This window comes from Macaca fascicularis, chromosome 10 (genome assembly GCF_037993035.2).
Source record: "Macaca fascicularis isolate 582-1 chromosome 10, T2T-MFA8v1.1".
In the NCBI taxonomy this organism is placed as follows: domain Eukaryota; kingdom Metazoa; phylum Chordata; class Mammalia; order Primates; family Cercopithecidae; genus Macaca; species Macaca fascicularis.
In genome coordinates this window covers 93,110,787-93,130,674 of record NC_088384.1, presented here as the reverse complement: position 1 = coordinate 93,130,674, position 19,888 = coordinate 93,110,787, and the positions used below count along the sequence as shown (strand labels likewise).

The window sequence follows — 19,888 nt, the reverse complement described above, 5'->3', positions numbered from 1 at the left end:
TTTAAAAAGCACACACACAATTTATATATCCTATGCAGTAAGTTCATATATCCCAGTTCTATGTCTGACCACCACCCAAGGAAAAGATTTGCTCAAGAATGGGTGCCAAGATTTCAGATGCAGGATTCAGTCAACCTTACGGCTAGCATCAAGCAAATACCGTGGATCAGAATTCAGGGCTGGACACAGGACTTCTTAGAGCTTTTAGCCTTAACGTTATTATCCCTAAGAGTAAAGCCTAGAGACTTCACTGGATCTTTCATCACTTTCCTGGCTATTGAGGGTAGTGTCTCAAATATTTTAACCAATCTGCTTATCTTAAATACTTTTTATTTCCTGAACATGAGCTCATTTTTAGCATTAGTCATACTTAATAAGCATTCACTATTTTCATCAGTAAAAACCCATTTCTGGCCGGACATGGTGGCTCACACCTGTAATCCCAGCACTTTGGGAGACCAAGGCGGGTGGATCACTTGAGGTCAGGAGTTCGAGACCAGTCTTGCTGACATGGTGAAACCCCATCTTTACTAAAAATACAAAAATTAGCCAGGCATGGTGGTGAGCACTTGTAATCCCTGCCACTTAGGAGGCTGAGGCAGGAGAATTGCTTGAACACTGGAGGCTGAGGTTGCAGTGAGCTGAGATTGTGCCACTGCACTTTAGCCTGGGCAACAGAGCAAGACTCTTTCTCAAAAAAAAAAAAAAATTCTGACTTTGAGTATGTTAATGAGCAAAGCATTGGTCATCGATTGAGATATGCCTAACAGAAACTGTTGGAGTGGAGAAAGAATTTCCTGATTAAAACACCAGCTCACTCCTCATGGGCTATGAATTCTTCATTGTCATGTTAGCAGACCACTCCAGAGCGGCAGTCTTAATTAGAATACTTGTGAGACCTAGGTTATAGCTTAACCTAAGTAACACAAACGTAACACTGTCCTCAAGTGTATTGTAGTTAACTGAAAACTTTACATTACTTCCTTAGAAACTTATTTTACGGATTAAAAATAATTATATTTAGGCTGGATGTTGTGACTCATGCCTGTAATCTCCCAGCACTATGGAAGGCTGAGGCAAGAGGATCCTTTGAGCCCAGGAATTAAAGACCAGCAAGAGCAACACAGCAAGACCCCCATCTGCAACAAATGAAAATAAAAAATTAGCTGGGCATGGTGGCTGACACCTGTAGTCCCAACTACTTGGGAGACTGAGGCAGGAAGATCACTTGAATCCAGGAATTTGAGATTGTAGTGAACTATGATCGCACCACTGCACTTCAGCCAGGGTGATAGAGCAAGATCTTGTCTCTAAAAATAAAAAATATAACTATATGTATATGTATGTATGTGTGTGCATACACACACACACACAGTCATGTGCCGTATAATGATGTTTCAGTCAGTGATGGCCCACACATACAACAGTGGTCCTATAAGATTATAATGCTGTATTTTTACTATACCTTTTCTATGTTTAGATATATTTAGATGCACAAATACTTGCCATTGTGATACAATTGCATGTGGTATTCAGGACAGTAACATGCTGTACAGTTTTGTAACTTAGGAGCAATATGCTATACCATTCAGCCTAGGTGTGTAGTTGGTCATACAATCTAGGTTTGTGTAAGTATACTCTATAGTATTCTCATGACAAAATCATTTCAACAATGCATTTCTGAGAAGATAACCCATCATTATGCAATACACAACTATGTATACACATATGCATATATATAATATTTAATACAAGCTTTGTTCATAGTAAGGCCTTAGTAATAGCTATTATTTATAAGCAATATCAAATTTATTATATTAATGAGTATGGTTTTTTTAGCATTAGTCCCACTTAATAAACCATTCACTATTTTCATCAGTAAAAACCCATTTCTGGCCGGACATGGTGGCTCACACCTGTAATCCCAACACTTTGGGAGACCGAGATGGGATCTCATTGTGTTTCCCAGACTGGTCTTGAACTCTTGGGCTCAAGTGATCCTCCCACCTCGGCCTCCCAAAGTGCTGGAATTACAGGCGTGAGCCACCACACCTGGACGAGTATGTTTTTTTTAATGTCTTTTTTTTCTTTAGTTTTTTTAAATTTTAGAGATGAGATCTTGCTCTGTTGCCCAGGCTGGAATGTAATAGGGTAATCATAGCTCACTGCAACCTTGATTTCCTGGGTTCAAGCGATCCTCTCATCTCAGCCTCCCGAGTAGCTAGGGTTAAAAGTGCGTGCCACCACACCTAGTTTTTAAATTTATTAATTTTTTTTTTTTTTTTTTTTTTTTTTGAGACGGAGTCTCGTTCTGTCGCCCAGGCTGGAGTGCAGTGGCGCAATCTCGGCTCACTGCAAGCTCCGCCCCTGGGGTTCACGCCATTCTCCTGCCTCAGCCTCCTGAGTAGCTGGGACTACAGGCACCCGCCACCGCGCCCGGCTAATTTTTTGTATTTTTAGTAGAGACGGGGTTTCACTGTGTTAGCCAGGATGGTCTCGATCTCCTGACCTTGTGATCTGCCTGCCTTGGCCTCCCAAAGTGCTGGGATTACAGGCATGAGCCACCGCGCCCGGCCCCTTAATTTTTTTTTTTTTATAGAGACAGGGTTTCACCACATCCAGCCTCCCACAATTTTAAATGTTTGGTTCATTCAAGTAAAGTATAGCTCCTTACCTTACATAAATATTAACAGCTGGAATTGGAATGACACAGAAACATGGAGACACTATAGTCTCTGTCTCAATAAATTTCTAATACAAGGAGGACATTAAATAATTTTAGGCCAGGCGTGGTCGCTCACATCTGTAATCCCAGCACTTTGGGAGACCGAAGTGGGAGGATCACTTGAGCCCAGGAGTTAGAGACCAGCCTAGAAAACATAAGGAGACCCTGTCTCTACAAAAAGTAAAAAAAAATTAGCCTGGTGTGGCAGCATTCACCTGTAGTCCCAGCTACTCGGGAGGCTGAGGCAAGAGGATCAAGAACCTGTCATAAAAACAAAACAAAAAGAAATAATTTTAATTGATCCATATAATGAGAATAACCTAGAAGAGCTGTTAACATACCAGTATCCTTTGGAACAGTGTTTCCCAGAATGGTAGTATAAGTGTTTTGGGGGATCCAGGTGCAGTGGTTTACGCCTGTAATCCCAGCACTTTGGGAGGCCGAGACGGGCGGATCACGAGGTCAGGAGATCGAGACCATCCTGGCTAATATGGTGAAACCCCGTCTCTACTAAAAAATACAAAAAACTAGCCGGGCGAGGTGGTGGGCGCCTGTAGTCCCAGCTACTCGGGAGGCTGAGGCAGGAGAATGGCATAAACCCGGGAGGCGGAGCTTGCAGTGAGCTGAGATCCGGCCACTGCACTCCAGCCTGGGCGACAGAGCGAGACTCCGTCTCAAAAAAAAAAAAAAAAAAAAAAATTGGGGAAGTATGGAATTAAAGTGAACATGAGAGTTTTTTTTTTTTTCCCAAACTGCAGTACTTCTCAGAGCCTTATACTAACATGCATTTCTGAATTTCTAATATAATGTACAGCATTTCCTCAACTTTATTTAACCACATAGCTCCCCTCCCCTCCCACCCTAGTCAAGATCCTTTAGAAATAGCAGAAGTGAAAGAGACATCCAAATTAAGACTGAGATCCCCCGGGGCCGTTTGGTCTTTGAACCATGTTTGTGTTTTCTGGTTTTCCTAAGGTGAAGGCATTGCTTCTACCCATGTTCTCAATGTTTGTAGGCCAGTGAATTGAGAATGAGAACTTTTTTCAAATAAATGCTAAATTATTTTTAATTGGTAGTGGTTTTCTTAACTCTTCTAAACACATGGTTCTTGTATATACAAGCAAATGATAGTTTGTAATACTCTATAATACTTTTCCTTCCCCAAAAAATAGTAGGACAAATTTCTGCCTAGTTTCACAAGCTATCCCAGAGTTGCACCATTAAGTAGGAAACTACGTTGGGGCAAGCTGTTATTTTACTATTGGGGGTGCTCAGTAAAACCTGAACACTGGTTCCTGATCAGAGTTCCTGTTGTACGTGGTACAATAAGGCTCTTAGAACACCTGTCACCTGCCATGTATTTGCAGAGAAATAAATGTAATTCATTTTGCTTCTTCCCTAACCTCTCAGGATATGCTTTACCTTTTAGAATCTTTCCACCTTTCTCAAAGACACAAGAAGAATATCTGCAGGCCTTTTAGTTTTATGAAGCTGAGGTTTGCCACTGCCTCCCATACTGTAGAACTTAGATAACACCAGCTCAGGGCTGTTGCCCCTCTAAAAGCCACTAATGACAGTCAGCTCAAAAGCTATGGTTGTGAAAACATTCTGAAGTGGCATCTAGAGAAGAGAGCACCACCTTCAATTGATATGTTTGCATTTCTCTAGATTCCAATTTGACTTATAAGTAATACAGATGGATTTCTGAACCTTCTCTGAAAATATTAATTTCTCTATGTAAAGACTTGTGAGTTTTTTTTAATATTGTAGAAAGGTAATTTAAATTGCTGACTTGTATATTAAAGTATGCTTTGTGGCTGGGCATGGTGGCTCACGCCTGTAATCCCTGCACTTTGAGAGGCTGAGGCTGGCAGATCACTTGAGCCCAGGAGTTGGAAACCATCCTGGGCAACATGGAAATATTGCCGTCTCTACTAAAAATAAACGCCGTCTCTACTAAAAATAAAAAATAGCCAGGCATGGTGGTGCGTGCCTGTAGTCCCAGCTACTCAGGAGGCTGAGGTGGGAGGATCACTTGAATCCAGGAGGTTGGGGTTGCAGTGAGCCAACATTGCACCACTGCACTCCACCCTGGGTGACAAAGTGAGACCCTGTCTCAAAAAAAATAAAATAAAAAGTATGCTTTGTATCACAACATTGCATTCTTTTTAACAGACTTGGAAGATGCTACAAAAACACCTGACTGTTCCAGTGGACCAGTGAAAGAGGAAAGAGGTGATCTTATAAAATTTTACAATACAATATATGTAGGAAGAGTGAAGTCATTTGCACTGAAATACGACTTGTCAAATCAGGACCATGTGGTATGTTTTATGTTTTACTACTTTATTATTATTCGCTGTCATAGTTGAATTACTGTAAGTTTATTTTGCTAGATAAGTATGTCAAAGTAAAATTACTAGCAATTAATCAGAGCATGACTAGTAACTTAATCGGTGATTAAGGCTATGGTACAACAGAGACCAGAGGAAATCATGGAATCTGTTGCCCTGGCTACAGTGCAGTGGTGAGATCCTGGCTCACTGCAACCTTTGCTTCCAGGGCTCAAGCGATGCTCCCACCCCAGCCTCCCAAGTAGCTGGTAGGACAGCTGCGTGCCACCACCACGCCTGGCTAATTTTTTTGTATTTTTAGTAGATACAGGGTTTCACCATGTTGGCCAGGCTGGTCTGGAACTCCTGGACTTAAGCAATCTACCCACCTCAGACTCCCAAAGTGATGGGATTACAGGTGTGAAACACCACGCCTGGCAGAAATTTTATCTATACCATGATTATGTTACTAGAAATTCCGTGTACATATGGGTAAGAACTTGATGGGAACATGAATATTAAAACAATTAATTTGTTTGTATTTATTTATTTATTTATTTTGAGACAGAGTCTCACCCCGTCACCCAGGCTGGAGTGCAATGGCATGATCTCAGCTCAACTGCAACCTCCGCCTCCCAGGTTCAAGTGATTCTCCTGCCTCAGCCTCCCCAGTAGCTGGTATTACAGGAGCATGTCACTACACCTGGCTAATTTTTTGTATCTTTAGTAGAGACAGGGTTTCACCATGTTGGTCAGGCTGGTCTTGAACTCCTGACCTCGTGATCCGCCCACCTCAGCCTCCCAGAGTGCTGGGATTATAGGCATGAGCCACTGCGCCCAGCAAATTTGGTAAATTTTTCTGTTGTTACATTGTGAGATTAATGTTTTTCTCAAGTTAAAGACAGAAGGGGCCAGGTGTGGTGGCTCATGCCTGTAATCCCAGCACTTTGGGAGACCGAGGTGGGTGGATCACCAGAGGACAGGAGTTCAAGACCAGCCTGGCCAACATGGTGAAATCCCATCTCTACCAAAAATTAGGTGGCGTGGTGGCAGGCACCTGTAATCCCAGCTACTCGGGAGGCTGAGGCAGGAGAATCACTTGAACCCAGGAAGCAGAGGTTGTAGTGAGCAGAAATTGTGCCACTGCACTCCAGCCTGGGTGACAAGAAGGAAACTCCATCTCAAAAAAAAAAAAAAAAGACAAAAGGAGGTCAGGCGCTGTGGCTCATGCCTGTAATCCCAGTGCTTTGGGAGGCCGAGGCAGGTGGATCACGTGAGGTCAGGAGTTCAAGACCAGCCTGGTCAACATGGTGAAACCCCATCTCTACTAAAAATACAAAAATTAGCCGGGCATGGTGGTAGGCACCCGTAATCCCAGCTACGTGAGAGGCTAAGACAGGAGAATCACTTGAATCCGAGAGGCAGAGTTGCAGTGAGCCAAGATTGCACCATTGCACACCAGCCTGGACAACAGAGCAAGACTCCGTCTCAAAAAAAAAAAGGCAAAAGGAAGTAGATAGGCCTGGATCATTAATAGAGGCACCACTAAGAAATTTTTATGCAGGCCAGGCGTGGTGGCTCACGGTTGTGATCCCAGCACTCTGGGAGGCCAAGGCAGGCGGATCACGAGGTCAGGAGATTGAGACCATCCTGGCTAACACAGTGAAACCCTGTCTCTACTGAAAAGACAAAAAAAAAAATTAGCCAGGCATAGTGGCGGGCGCCTGTAGTCCCAGCTTCTAGGGAGGCTGAGGCAGGAGAATGGCGTGAACCGGGGAGGTGGAGCTTGCGGTGAGCCAAGATCATGCCACTGCACTCCAGCCCAAGCAACAGAGCGAGACTCCGTCTCAAAAAAAAAAAAAAATTATGCAGACCCCAGTTTTGGCAGTCGCAGCAGGCCTGAGAAAGTGTTACCAGTGTGTAAGCTGAGGTTGCTTCCCAGAAGACCAGACTTTAGCTCTAAGAAAAAGAGACCAGCCAGGCACTTCCCAAGCCTGTAATCCCAGCACTTTGGGAAGCTAAGCCTGGAGGATTGCTTGAGCCCAGGAATTTGAGACCAGCCTGGAAAAATAAGAAGGCCCTGTCTCTTTAAAAAAAAAAAAAAACTCTACAAATTAGCCATGTAGTGGCTGGTATACACCCAAGTAGTGGTCCCAACTACTCAGCAAGCTAAGGTAGGAGGATCGCTTGGGCCCAGGAGGTCAAGGCTGCAATGAACCACAGTCGCATCACTGCACTCCAGTCTGGGCAACAGAGCAAGACCCTGCCTCAAAAAAAGAAAAGAAAAGAAGGCCCTAGCAGAAGCTGCAGCCAGCCAGCCAATAGCTGTTTCTATGTATCTGTGTGCATCTGTACATTTCTGTTCTTCCTCTTTTCATGGAATATGGTCTATGACTATCCTCAGAGGTCATAACTGTTCATCCTACTCCAGTTTCACTTCCCCTCTGTCTATATACTCTGAATATCTCTACCATCTTAATTTATTTCCATTATACAGGATATTAAAGAAAATGAAATCCTTGCTCATCCAACTTATTTCTAAATATTTTCCATTTCCATATGAAGTGTTTCCCATTTCATTAACAGATTTTTTTCCATGTCAGAATCATTCTGCTGGCTTATAGAATTCTCTGCCTCTTTTATTCTCTCTGCTACTGCTTTGGTTGTGGGGTAGAGAGAGATTTTGTGTGTGTGTAGAGAGAGATTGTTATAGCAAGTGTTAGAAGATTGGTTATTCTTTGTCCCTACTTTTTTTTTTTTTTTTTTTTTTTGGAGAAGGAGTCTCGCTCTGTTGCCCAGGCTGGAGTACAGTGGCCACAGTCTTGGCTCACTGCAACCTCCACCTCCCGGCTTCAGGCAATTCTGTGCCTCAGCCTCCTGAGTAGCTGGCATTACAGGCGCCTGTCACCACGCCCAGCTGATTTTCGTATTTTTAGTAGAGACAGGATTTCACCATCTTGGCCAGGCTGGTCTTGAACTCTTGACCTCATGATCCACCCACCTCGGCCTCCCAAAGTGCTGGGATTACAAGCGTGAGCCACCCTGCCCAGCCTGTCCTTACTTTTTAAGCATGAATATGAGGTTCTCGTGCTCGTGGCTTAACTCCTGGTGTCTTGTCCAGAATTTTTTTTTTTTCTTTTGAGACAGAGTCTCACTCTGTCACCTAGGGAGGAGTGCAGTGACATAAACTCGGCTCACTGCAACCTCTGCCTCCTGGGTTCAAACAGTTGTCATGCTCAGCCTCCCAAGTGGCTGGGACTACAGGCGCATGCCACCATACCTGGCTAATTTTTATATTTTTAGGAGCTACTCAGGAGGCTGAAGTGGGGTTTTGCCATGTTGGCCAGACTAGTCTCCAACTCCTGGCCTCAAGTGATCAGAGCATGTTGGCCTCCCAAAGTGCTGGATTATAGGAGTGAGCCACTGCACCTGGCCCCAGAAATCTTTTTTTTTTTTTTTTTGGAGGCAGATTCTTGCTCTGTCACCTAGGATGGAGTGCAGTGGCACAATCTGGGCTTACTGCAACACCTCTGCCTCCTGGGTTCAAGCAATTCTAGTGCCTCAGCCTCCCGAATAGCTCGGATTACAGGCATGTGCCACCACGCCCAGCTAATTTTTGCATTTTTAGTGGAGACAGAGTGTCACCATGCTGGCCACGCTGGTCTCAAACTCCTGACCTCAGGTGATCCACCCACCTCGGCCTCCCAAAGTGCTGGGATTACAAGTGTGAGCCACCACACCCGGCCAGAATTCTTAATACTAGTTATAGGACTTCCTGAAAGATCCAGGAAAATAGGCAGGGCATAGTGGCTCACACCTATAATCCCAGCACTTTGGGAGGCCGAGGTGGGTGGATCACCTGAGGTCAGGAGTTGGAGACCAGCCTGGCCAAGATGGTCATCTCTATTAAAAATACAAAATTAGCTGGGCGTGGTGGCACATGCCTGTAATCTCAGCTACTTGGGAGGTTGAGGCAGGAGAATCGCTTGAACCTGGGAGGCAGAGGTTGCAGTGAGCCTAGACTGCACCATCTTACTCTAGCCTGGGCAACAAGAGCGAGAGATACTTCATCTCAAAAAAAAAAAAAGATCCAAGAAAATAAATTCTACTTTATCTGTTGTTGTTGTAAAAAACAAAAAAAAAAAAAAGAAGTAACAGATCTTTTTTTTTTTTTTTGCTTTTCTCAACCATAAATGAGCTTTTATAGTATAACTGATTCCTAACTAGGAGATATCATAAGAATAAAAATGGCCGGGCGCGGTGGCTCAAGCCTGTAATCCCAGCACTTTGGGAGGCCGAGACGGGCGGATCACAAGGTCAGGAGATCGAGACCATCCTGGTTAACATGGTGAAACCCCGTCTCTACTAAAAAATACAAAAAAAACCTAGCCGGGCGAGGTGGCGGGCGCCTGTAGTCCCAGCTACTCAGGAGGCTGAGGCAGGAGAATGGCATAAACCCGGGAGGCAGAGCTTGCAGTGAGCCGAGATCCGGTCACTGTACTCCAGCCTGGGCGACAGAGCTAGACTCCATCTCAAAAAAAAAAAAAAAAAAAAAAAAAAGAATAAAAATATGGGATTCAAAAACAAAGAAAAACTTTTATCTAAAAAATCTGACTTTTGGGTTATTTTAGATGGATGCTCCACCACTCTCTCCTTTTCCACATATTAAACAACAGCCAGGCTCACCACGCCGCATTTCCCAACAGCACTCCATTTATATTTCCCCACACAAGAATGGGTCAGGCCTTACACCAAGAAGCACTCTGCTGTACAAGTTCAATGGCAGCCCTTCTAAGGTAAGGTGAATAGGCTAAAAGCTGGATTTCACATTAACAGTCAGTAACTGTTAATCTTGCCTCTTTTTTTGTTTTTGGCCAAGTTTCTACTATACTAATAAAATATGAAATGTTAACTATGGCATGTCTCCTCTCATCAAGAGCAGTATATTCAGTTTGAGGTAGTTTAATCCATTATTATTGACATGGTATTTGTGGAGTTCATTTTGAAAGTCCAGCATGTTTTCCTGTTCAAGCAAGATCTTGAGAAGGGACCAGTAAAGCAACATCTGCAAGTGGTCAGACCTGGGGGATGTCAAGTTGAAAGAAAGGCATTGGAAGTGAAAGTGCATTTGGTAGATGGCACCCAAGATAGGAAGACGTCTGAAAACACAAGCCTCCTCTTATGTACATAGACAACTCTGTGATCATCTCCATCCTTATCCTTGTTGAGTGGTGAAGATGTGATATGGACATGATTGCTGTTTTCAGATACTTCATGGACTGTCAAGCAGATCTGTTCAGTATGTCTCCAGAAGTCAGAATCAGTATAAACTGGAAGAAATTGTAGTGGGGCATATTGTAATTCAGTCCAAATACATTGGCTCCTTCTTATTACTTTCCTATTAAGTTATACAGATGCCTACAGAGTTCTCACTATACTTGACAAAGTTGGCTAAGATAATATACCTGACTGGACACAGTGGCTCAAGCCTATAATCCTAGCACTTTGGGAGGCCAAGGCAGGCGGATTGCCTGATCTCAGGAGTTCAAGACCAGCCTGGGCAACATGGCGAAACCCCATCTCTACTAAAAATACAAAAAATTAGCCAGGCATGATGGTCCGCACCTGTAATCTCAGCTACTCTGCTCAGGAGGCTGAGGCAGGAGAATCGCTTGAGCCCAGGAGGCGGAGGTTGCAGTGAGCCGAGATCACCCCTTTTTCACTCCAGCCTGGGCGACAGAAGAAGACTCTGTCTCAAAAAAAAAAAAAAAAATTGAAAAGCATTACTCTAAGGAAGAGGATCTCAAACTGTAGGGAGCTTTAAAATCATTGGGAGGGCTTGTTAAAACAGATTAGGGCTGGTCGCAGTGGCTCACGCCTGTAATCCCAGCACTTTGGGAGGCCGAGGCAGGCAGATCACGAGATCAGGAGTTCAAGACCAGCCTGGCCAACATGGCGAAACCCCGTCTCTACTAAAAATACAAAAATTAGCCAGGCATGGTGGTGGGCACCTATAATCCCAGCTACTCAGGAGGCTGAGGCAGGAGAATCGCTTGAACCCAGTAGGCAGAGGTTGCAGTGAGCTGAGATCGTGCCATTGCACTCCAGCCTGGGTGACAAGAACAAGACTTCGTCTCAAAAATAAACAAAAAAAAAAACAGATAAGGCCAGGCATGGTGGCTCACCCCTGTAATCCCAGCACTTTGGGAAGCCAAGGTTGGGGGATCACTTGAGGCCGGGAGTTCAAGACCAGCCTGGCCAACATGATAAAATCCTGTCTCTACTAAAAATACAAAAAAATAGCCAGGCATGGTGGCATGTGCCTGTAGTCCCAGCTAGGGAGGCTGAGGCAGGAGAATAGCTTGAGCCCAGGAGGTGAAGCTTGCAGTGAGCCAAGATCATGCCCTGCACTCCAGCCTGGGCAACAGAGAGAGAACCTGTCTCAAAAAATAAAAAAATTATAGATGCTTCTTCTGCTTCTGGTCATCGAGAACTACTATTATACAGTGAATTCAGTTGTTTTGGTTTTGTTTTTTCAGACAGGGTCTCACTCTGTTTCCCAAGCTGGAGTACAGTGGCATGATCACTGCTTACTGCAGCCGCAACCTCCCCAGGCTCAGGTGATGCTCCTTAGCCTCCCGAGTAGCTGAGACTACAGGCACAGGCCACCACACCTGCCTAATTTTTGTATTTTTTGTAGAGACCAGGTTTGCCATGTTGCCCAGGCTGATCTCAAACTCCTGGGCTCAAGTGATTGAACCATCTTGGCCTCCCAAAGTGCTGGTATTACAGGCCACCACACCTGGCCTTAAATCTAATTTTTAAGCCACCTGAAAAGATTAGTTCAAGCCATCCCTTATGAGGTTGTTCTAAGTTTTAAAAAGAATCCTTATCCCAGTGTGAAGATTTGGATAGAGGATAGAACACAGGAAAAAACAATTCACTTGGTTGTTTGCTGCCATTTCCCTTCTCCCTCTTTTACTCACACACGTTCTCTATTTCTGCACAGAGTTTGAAAGAGATCAACAACATGATAAGGCAAGGTGAGCAGAGAACCAAGAAGCGAGTAATAGCCATCGATAGTGATGCAGAATCCCCTGCCAAACGCGTCTGTCAAGAAAATGATGATGTTTTACTGAAACGACTACAGGATGTTGTCAGTGAAAGAGCAAATCATTAATGTTCTTGCTTCTATGATAAAAGCACTTTCAGATTGTTCTGCAGAAAGTTGGAGCTCTGTCCTTCAAACCTTTTAGCCCTATGGATGGTAAATATTGCTGGATTATAAGAAAAAAATTGCACAAAAATGTGCTTTTTAAAATATTTATCCAAAATGTAATTGACAGAGATGTATTTTGAGTTGGACTGGAAAGGAATATTTTAAGTGCCTTTTAAAAATACTAATAGTGGCCGGGCGCGGTGGCTCAAGCCTGTAATCCCAGCACTTTGGGAGGCCGAGGCAGGCGGATCACGAGGTCAGGAGATCGAGACCATCCTGGCTGACACGGTGAAACCCCGTCTCTACTAAAAAATACAAAAAACTAGCCGGGCGTGGTGGTGGGCGCCTGTAGTCCCAGCTACTGGGGAGGCTGAGGCAGGAGAATGGCGTGAACCCGGGAGGCGGAGCTTGCAGTGAGCCGAGATCCGGCCACTGCACTCCAGCCTGGGCGACAGAGCGAGACTCCGTCTCAAAAAAAAAAAAAAAAAAATACTAATAGTCCGGCTAGATGCAGTGGCTCACGCCTGTAATCCCAGGACTTTGGGAGGCCAAGGCGGGCAGATCACCTGAGGTCGGGAGTTTGAGACTAGCCTGACCAACATGGAGAAACCCCATCTCTACTAAAAATACAAAATTAGCCAGGTGTGGTGGCACATGCCTGTAATCCCAGCTACTTGGGAGGCTGAGGCAGAATTGCTTGAACTCAGGAAGCGGAGGTTGTGGTGAGCCTAGGTTGTGCCTCTGCACTTCAGCCTGGGCAACAAGAGTAAAACTCCATCTCAAAAATATGTATATATTAATAGGGATTTTTTTTTTTAATGTTTGCTCCTTAAGTTAGTTTTCAAGTTGAAATTAGGAGAAACCCCATAACTTTTTAGCTCTCTTTTAAAAATAAATGTCTCCTCCTCCTGTGTGTTGTAATATGAGGATAAATAATCTACTTTTGGTAAGCATGCTTTGAGATATTTGTATTCTCAATTTAATATTGAAGGAAGGGGTTGGTTCCCATAGTACCTGGCCAGAGGGTTATGTACCAGCCTGTCTCTGGCCCACTGTGGTAATTCCACATCCAGGTGCTACCACCATTCAGGGTTGTCTCCTTCTCGTGCCTTTTCTCTCCTTGAGCTTTATAAACAGATTTGTACCTGAGCCCCAATGCTATACTCATCCTTGCTTTCCAGCCCTAAGCCATCTCAGCCTGATGTCACAACCCAATAAATGGGCACTTTCTTCTTTTGTAAACTATTATCATTTTGGTTTCTGTGACATTAACTTAATTATATATGATCATACTAACTCATGTAGTTCTCAAAATAGGCAGCTGCTTCTCAAGCCAGTAGAATAAAATTCAGTTAGTTATTAAAAACTAAATTCCTGTTAGTAAGGTAACACCATGATTATGTGTGTTATACTATTTTTGAGATCATAGTATCAGTCATTCTCAATATCTAATTGAGTCCCTAAGAATATTTTAAACCTTTTTTTTTTTTTTTGAGACGGAGTCTCACTCTGTCGCCCAGGCTGGAGTGCAGTGGCCGGATCTCAGCTCACTGCAAGCTCCGCCTCCCGGGTTCACGCCATTCTCCTGCCTCAGCCTCCCGAGTAGCTGGGACTACAGGCGCCCGCCACCTCGCCCGGCTAGTTTTTTGTATTTTTTAGTAGAGACGGGGTTTCACCGTGTTCGCCAGGATGGTCTCGATCTCCTGACCTAGTGATCCGCCCGTCTCGGCCTCCCAAAGTGCTGGGATTACAGGCTTGAGCCACCGCGCCCGGCCCTTAAACCTTTTAAAAACCACATAAATATCATCTTATGCCTCATAATTCCAGTATATTTAATACATCAGTAAAATAGCTGCTTATTCTCCCGCTTTGTTCTCAGTATTTTTAGTACATCATGAGTTTCCTGCTGGTGTACCACTGGGTACTCCTGAAGATGTTTTTCCATACTAGGGATGCTTTTCAGTATTAGGGATGCTTTTTTCAGTGCTAGGGATGCTTTCCAAAATATCACCTCTTTTACATTTACTTTTTCTAGTATGTGTCTGGAATCCAGAGAACATGAAAAAGCCACTTATAATTAATTTTGAGAAGTTTTATCAAATGTTTATGTTTCTAACTGCAAACGTTAATTTTGGAAAGGCATAATGTTTAACTCACCTATGTTTAACCATGGCTAATTTAAAATAGATTTGGCTGTCACTAATTAGTATTCTCAAGAATTTCATTTTTCAATTTTAAGAAGAAAAGGGATTTTGGTCACATTTTGCTTGTAAATGAAAATTACATCCTCATTCTTTGTGTAGTATCTACACATTGTTATAAGCCAAAAAACAAAGTCTGTCTTGAATCCTTGTACATATTTGTATGTTGCTGTAATTGTTATTTTTATCTTCATTATTGTGCAAAATATAAATGAGCATTTGTACATTGACTGTATAAGAAACCATGGGCCGGGTCCTGTGGCTCATGCCTGTAATCCCAACACTTTGGGAGGCCAAGGCAGGAGGATCACTTCAGTCCAGGAGTTCAAGACTAACCTGGGCAACATAGTGAGCCCTCATCTCTACAAAAAATAAAAAAATTAGTTGGGTGTGATGGCATGTGCCTGTAGTCCCAGCTATTCAGGAGACTGACTTGGGGGGATCACTTGAGGCTGGGAGATTGAGGCTGCAGTGAGCTGTGATTGCACCACTACACTCTATCCTGGGTGAGAGGTCAAGACCCTTTCTCAGAAAAGGAAAAAAAGAATTCTGGACATGTTTTTATCAGTTTTCAGGACTTGGTATCAATGTACATAAAATGGCTAATAAAAACTGGAATTGAGATTATTGAAAAAAACTCTTTTCTATATGACTGGAAGCAGTTGCACAGCCATCTAAAATCTGTTTTAATATCTACTTTATGACTTTAAAATTCCTTAGAATAACTTAAAAGTTAATGTTCCTGTGGTTTCCAGGGTCTAGGGGGAAAATGAAAAATAACTGCTTAATGGATACAGAGTTTTTTTGCAGGGAGTGATGAAACTATTTTGGAACTTGATATAGGTGGGGTAGTTGCATAACATTGTGAATTTACTAAATGCCACTGTATTGTACGTTTTAAAATGGTTGAGTTTGTGTTACATAAATTTCACCTTAAATTTTTTTTTTTTAAGTCTTAGATACTGTATTAGTCCATTTTCACACTGCTGATAAAGAAATACCCGACCGAGACTGGGAAGAAAAAGAGGTTTAATGGATTTACAGTTCCACATGGCTGGGGAGGCCTCACAATCATGGCAAAAGGCAAGGAGGAGCAAGTCACATCTTATGTGGATGGTGGCAGGCAAAGAGAGAGCTTGTGCAGGGAAACTCCTGTTTTTTGTTTGTATGTTTGTTTTTGAGACAGAGTCTTGCACTGTCACCAGGCTGGAGTGCAATGGTAGGATCTTGGCTCACTGAAACCTCTGCCTCCTGGGTTCAAGTGATTCTCCTGCCTCAGCCTCCCACATAGCTGGGACTACAGGTGCATGCCAGCACGCCCAGCTAAGCTCATTTTTGTATTTTTGTGGAGACAGGGCTTCACCATGTTGGCCAGGATGGTCTTGATCGCTTGACCTCGTGATCTGCCTGCCTCGGCTTCCCAAAGTGCTTGGGATTACAAGCGTGAGCCACCATGCCCGGTGGAAACTCCCATTTTTAAAAGAATCAGATCTCTTGGGACATATTCACTATCACGAGAAGAGCCCAGGAAAGACCTGACCCCATAATTCAATCACCTCCCACCAGGTTTCTTCCACAACATGTGGGAATTGTGGGAGTTACAATTCACAGTGAGATTTGGGTGGAGACACAGCCAAACCATATCATTCTTCCCCTGGCCCCTCCCAAATTTCATGTCCTCACATTTCAAAACCAATCATGCCTTCCTAACAGTCCCCCAAAGTCTTATTTCAGCTTTAACTCAAAACTCCACAGTTCAACATTTCATCTGAGATAAGGCAAGTCACTTCCATCTGTGAGCCTGTAAAATCAAAAGCAGGTAAGTTACTTCCAAGCTACAATAGGGGCATGGGCACTGGGTAAATACAGCCGTTTCAAATGAGAAAAATTGGCCAAAACAAAGGGGCTACAGGCCACTTGCAAGTCTGAAATTGAGTGGGGCAATTAAATCTTAACGCTCCAAAATGACCTCTTTTGACTCCATGTTTCACATCCAGGTCATGCTGATGCAAGAGGTGGGTTCCCATAGTCTTGGGCAGCTCCACCCCTGTGACTTTACCTCCCAGCCTCCCTCCCAGCTGCTTTCACAGGATGGTGTTGAGTGTCTGTGATTTTTCAAGGCACGTGGTGCAAGCTGTCAGTGGATCTACCATTCTGGGGTCTGGAGGACAGTGGCCCTCTTCTCTCAGCTCCACTAGGTGGTGTCCCAGTAGGGACTCTTCGTAGGGACTCCAACCCCACATTTCTTTTCCATACTGCCCTAGCCGAGGTTCTCCATGAGAGCCCTGCCCCTGCAGCAAACTTCTACCTGGACATCCAGGCATTTTCATGCATCCTCTGAAGTCTAGGCAGAGGTTCCCAAACCTCAATTTTGACTTCTGTGCACACCATGTGAAAGCTGCCAAGGCTTGAGGCGTACACCCTCTGTATGGCCCAAGCTCTACATTAGCCCCCTTCAGTCATGGCTGAGCAGCTGGGACGTACAGCACCAAGTCCCTAGGCTGCAACCAGCATGGAGACCCTGGGCCCAGCCCACAAAACCACTTTTTCCTCTTAAGCCTCCAGGCCTGTGAATGGTGGAGTGGGGGAGCGGGTATGATGAAGACCTCTCACATGCCCTGAAGACTTTCCCCATTGTCTTGGTGATTAACATTCAGCTCCTCATTGCTTATGCAAATTTCTGCAGCCAGCTTGAATTTCTCCTCAGAAAATGGGATTTTCTTTTTTTGTTTGTTTTTTGTTTTGAGATGGAGTTTCGCTCTTGTTGCCCAGGCTGGAGTACAGTGGTGCAAACTCAGCTCACCACAACCTCCACCTCCCAGGTTCAAGTAATTCTCATGCCTCAGCCTCCCAAGTGGCTGGGACTACAGGCATGTGCCACCAAGCCCAGCTAATTTTCTATTTTTAGTAGAGACGTTGTTTCTCCATGTTGGTCAGACTGGTCTTGAACTCCCAAACTCAGGTAATCCACCTGCCTTGGCCTCCCAAAGTGCTGGGATTACAGGCATGAGCCACCACACCTGGCCAGGATTTTCTTTTTTATCACATTGTCAGTCTGCAAATTTTCTGAACTTTTATGCTTTGCTTCCCTTATAAAACTGAATGCCAGCCGGGCACAGTGGCTCACGCCTGTAATCCCAGCACTCTGGAAGGCCAAGGTGGGCAGATCAGGAGATCAAGACCATCCTAGCCAACATGGTAAAACCCTGTCTCTACTTAAAAATACAAAAATTAGCTTGGCGTGGTGGTGCACTCATGTAATCCCAGCTACTCAGGAGGCTGAGGCAGGAGAAATGCTTGAACCCAGGAGGTGGAGGTTGCAGTGAGCCGAGATTGCGCCATTCTTTTCCAGGTAGCAACAGAGCAAGACTCCATCTCAAAAAAAAAAAAACTGAATGCCTTTAACAGCACCCAAGTCACCTCTTGAATGCTTTGCTGCTTAGAAATTTCTTCCACCAGATACCTTAAATCATCTTTCTGAAGTTCAAAGTTCCACCAGTCTCTAGGGCAGGGGCAAAATGCCACCAGTAGATTTGCTAAAACATAACAAGAGTCACCTTTGCTCCAGTTTGCAACGAGTTTCTTATCTCCATCTAAGAGCACTGCATCCTGGATTTCATTGTCCATATTATTATCAGCATTTTGGTCAAAGCCATTCAGCAAGTTTCTAGGAAATTCAAAACTGTCCCACGTTTTCCTCTCTTCTTCTGACCCTCCAAATTGTTCCAACCTCTGCCTATTTCCCAGTTCCAAAGTCACTTCCACATATTCACGTATCTTTTCAGCAGCACTCCACTTCTGGTACCAAATTGCTGTATTAATCCATTTTCATGCTGCTAATAAAGACATACCTAAGACAGAAGTAAAAAAGGTTTAATGGACTTAGTTTCACATGGCTGGGGAGGCCTCTCAATCATGGCAAAAGGCAAAGAGCAAGTCACATCTTACATGTATGGTGGCAGGCAAAGAGAGAGTTTGTGCAGGGAAACTCCCATTTTTAAAACCATCAGATTTTGTGAGATGTATTCACTATCATGAGAACAGCCCAGGAAAGACCCGCCCCCATAATTCAATCACCTGCCACCAGGTTCCTCCCGTGACACATGGGAATTGTGAGAGTTACAATTCAAAATGAGTTTTGAATGGGGACACACCCAAGCCATATCAGATACATATGAAGAAACAGGATTATTTCAAGGCCTTGGAATGAACATGCAAACTAAGTTATGATAGTTAATTAAGGAAATGGCTTATTACTGTCTTTGGAGTGCTTTCAAGGTGTATTTCTCCACAGGAGACCTACAGCTTAAAAATTCTTTTTATTGGCCGGGCGCGGTGGCTCAGGCCTGTAATCCCAGCACTTTGGGAGGCCGAGACGGGCGGATCATGAGGTCAGGAGATCGAGACCATCCTGGCTAACCCCGTGAAACCCTGTCTCTACTAAAAAATATAAAAAACTAGCCCGGCGAGGTGGCGGGCGCCTGCAGTCCCAGCTACTCGGGAGGCTGAGACAGGAGAATGGTGTAAACCTGGGAGGCGGAGCTTGCAGTGAGCTGAGATCCGGCCACTGCACTCCAGCCTGGGTGACAGAACGAGACTCCGTCTCAAAAAAAAAAAAATTATTTTTATTTATTTATTTTTTGAGAGGGTGTCTCGCACTTGTTGCCCAGGCTGGAGTGCAATGGCGTGATCTCAGCTCACTGCAGCCTCTGCCTCCTGGGTTCAAGCAATTCTGCCTCAGCCTCCTGAGTAGCTGGGATTATAGGCTCCCACCACTATACCCAGCTAATTTTTTGTATTTTTATTAGTAGAGACAGGGTTTCACCATGTTGGCCAGGCTGGTCTCAAACTCCTGACCTCAGGTGATCCACCTGCCTTGGCGCCTCCCAAAGTGCTGGGATTACAGGCATGAGCCACCACACCTGGCCTTAAAAATTATTTCCTAATTAAGATCTTAATATGGGCCAAGTGTGGTGACTCATGCCTGTAATCCCAACACTTTGGGAGGCCAAGGCAGAAGGATCACTTGAGGCCAAGAGTTGAAGACCAGCCTAAGAAACATAGTGAGACACCTGTCTCTACAAAAAAAAAAAAAAGGGTTAGATGATTAGATTATATTCAGATTTTTATAAAAAGGGTAATGTTCCTGCTTGTTTTAATTTTGTTTCTTGTGAGTGCTTTCACTAAGTCAACAAGCATTTATTGGCTCCCTGCTCTGTTCCTACCCTCTGCTAGGTGCAAGGGATATAAAGATGAACCAGACATAGTTCCTGTGCTCAAGATATAATATTGCTGTGATAATTATAGTAATACAGCTCTGTGCCAGGAGGGGTAGTTTAGCACAAAGAAGGAAGTGTTTTACTCTGCCTGAGCACATGTGCCAGAGGAACCTCCAAAAGGAGAGTCTTGC

The 19,888-nt window shown here is 44.1% G+C and overlaps 1 protein-coding gene across 13 annotated transcripts in view; it reads left to right on the top strand.

Annotated features, from left to right (window-relative positions):
• The window catches only part of RBL1 (RB transcriptional corepressor like 1), an 88,991-nt gene extending 76,105 nt beyond the window's left edge, over positions 1 to 12,886 (top strand). For 12 of the 13 annotated variants that reach the window (XM_074005286.1, XM_005568943.5, XM_074005289.1 and 9 more), the window contains 3 exons: positions 4,901 to 5,049; positions 9,690 to 9,854; positions 12,068 to 12,886. In XM_074005286.1, coding sequence (XP_073861387.1) covers positions 4,901 to 5,049; positions 9,690 to 9,854; positions 12,068 to 12,238 — 485 coding nt within the window. In that variant the 3' untranslated portion in view covers positions 12,239 to 12,886. The remainder of the gene's footprint in view (positions 1 to 4,900; positions 5,050 to 9,689; positions 9,855 to 12,067) is intronic. The other variant, XM_065523118.2, reaches the window with a different exon arrangement.
• Positions 12,887 to 19,888: the final 7,002 nt, after the last annotated feature.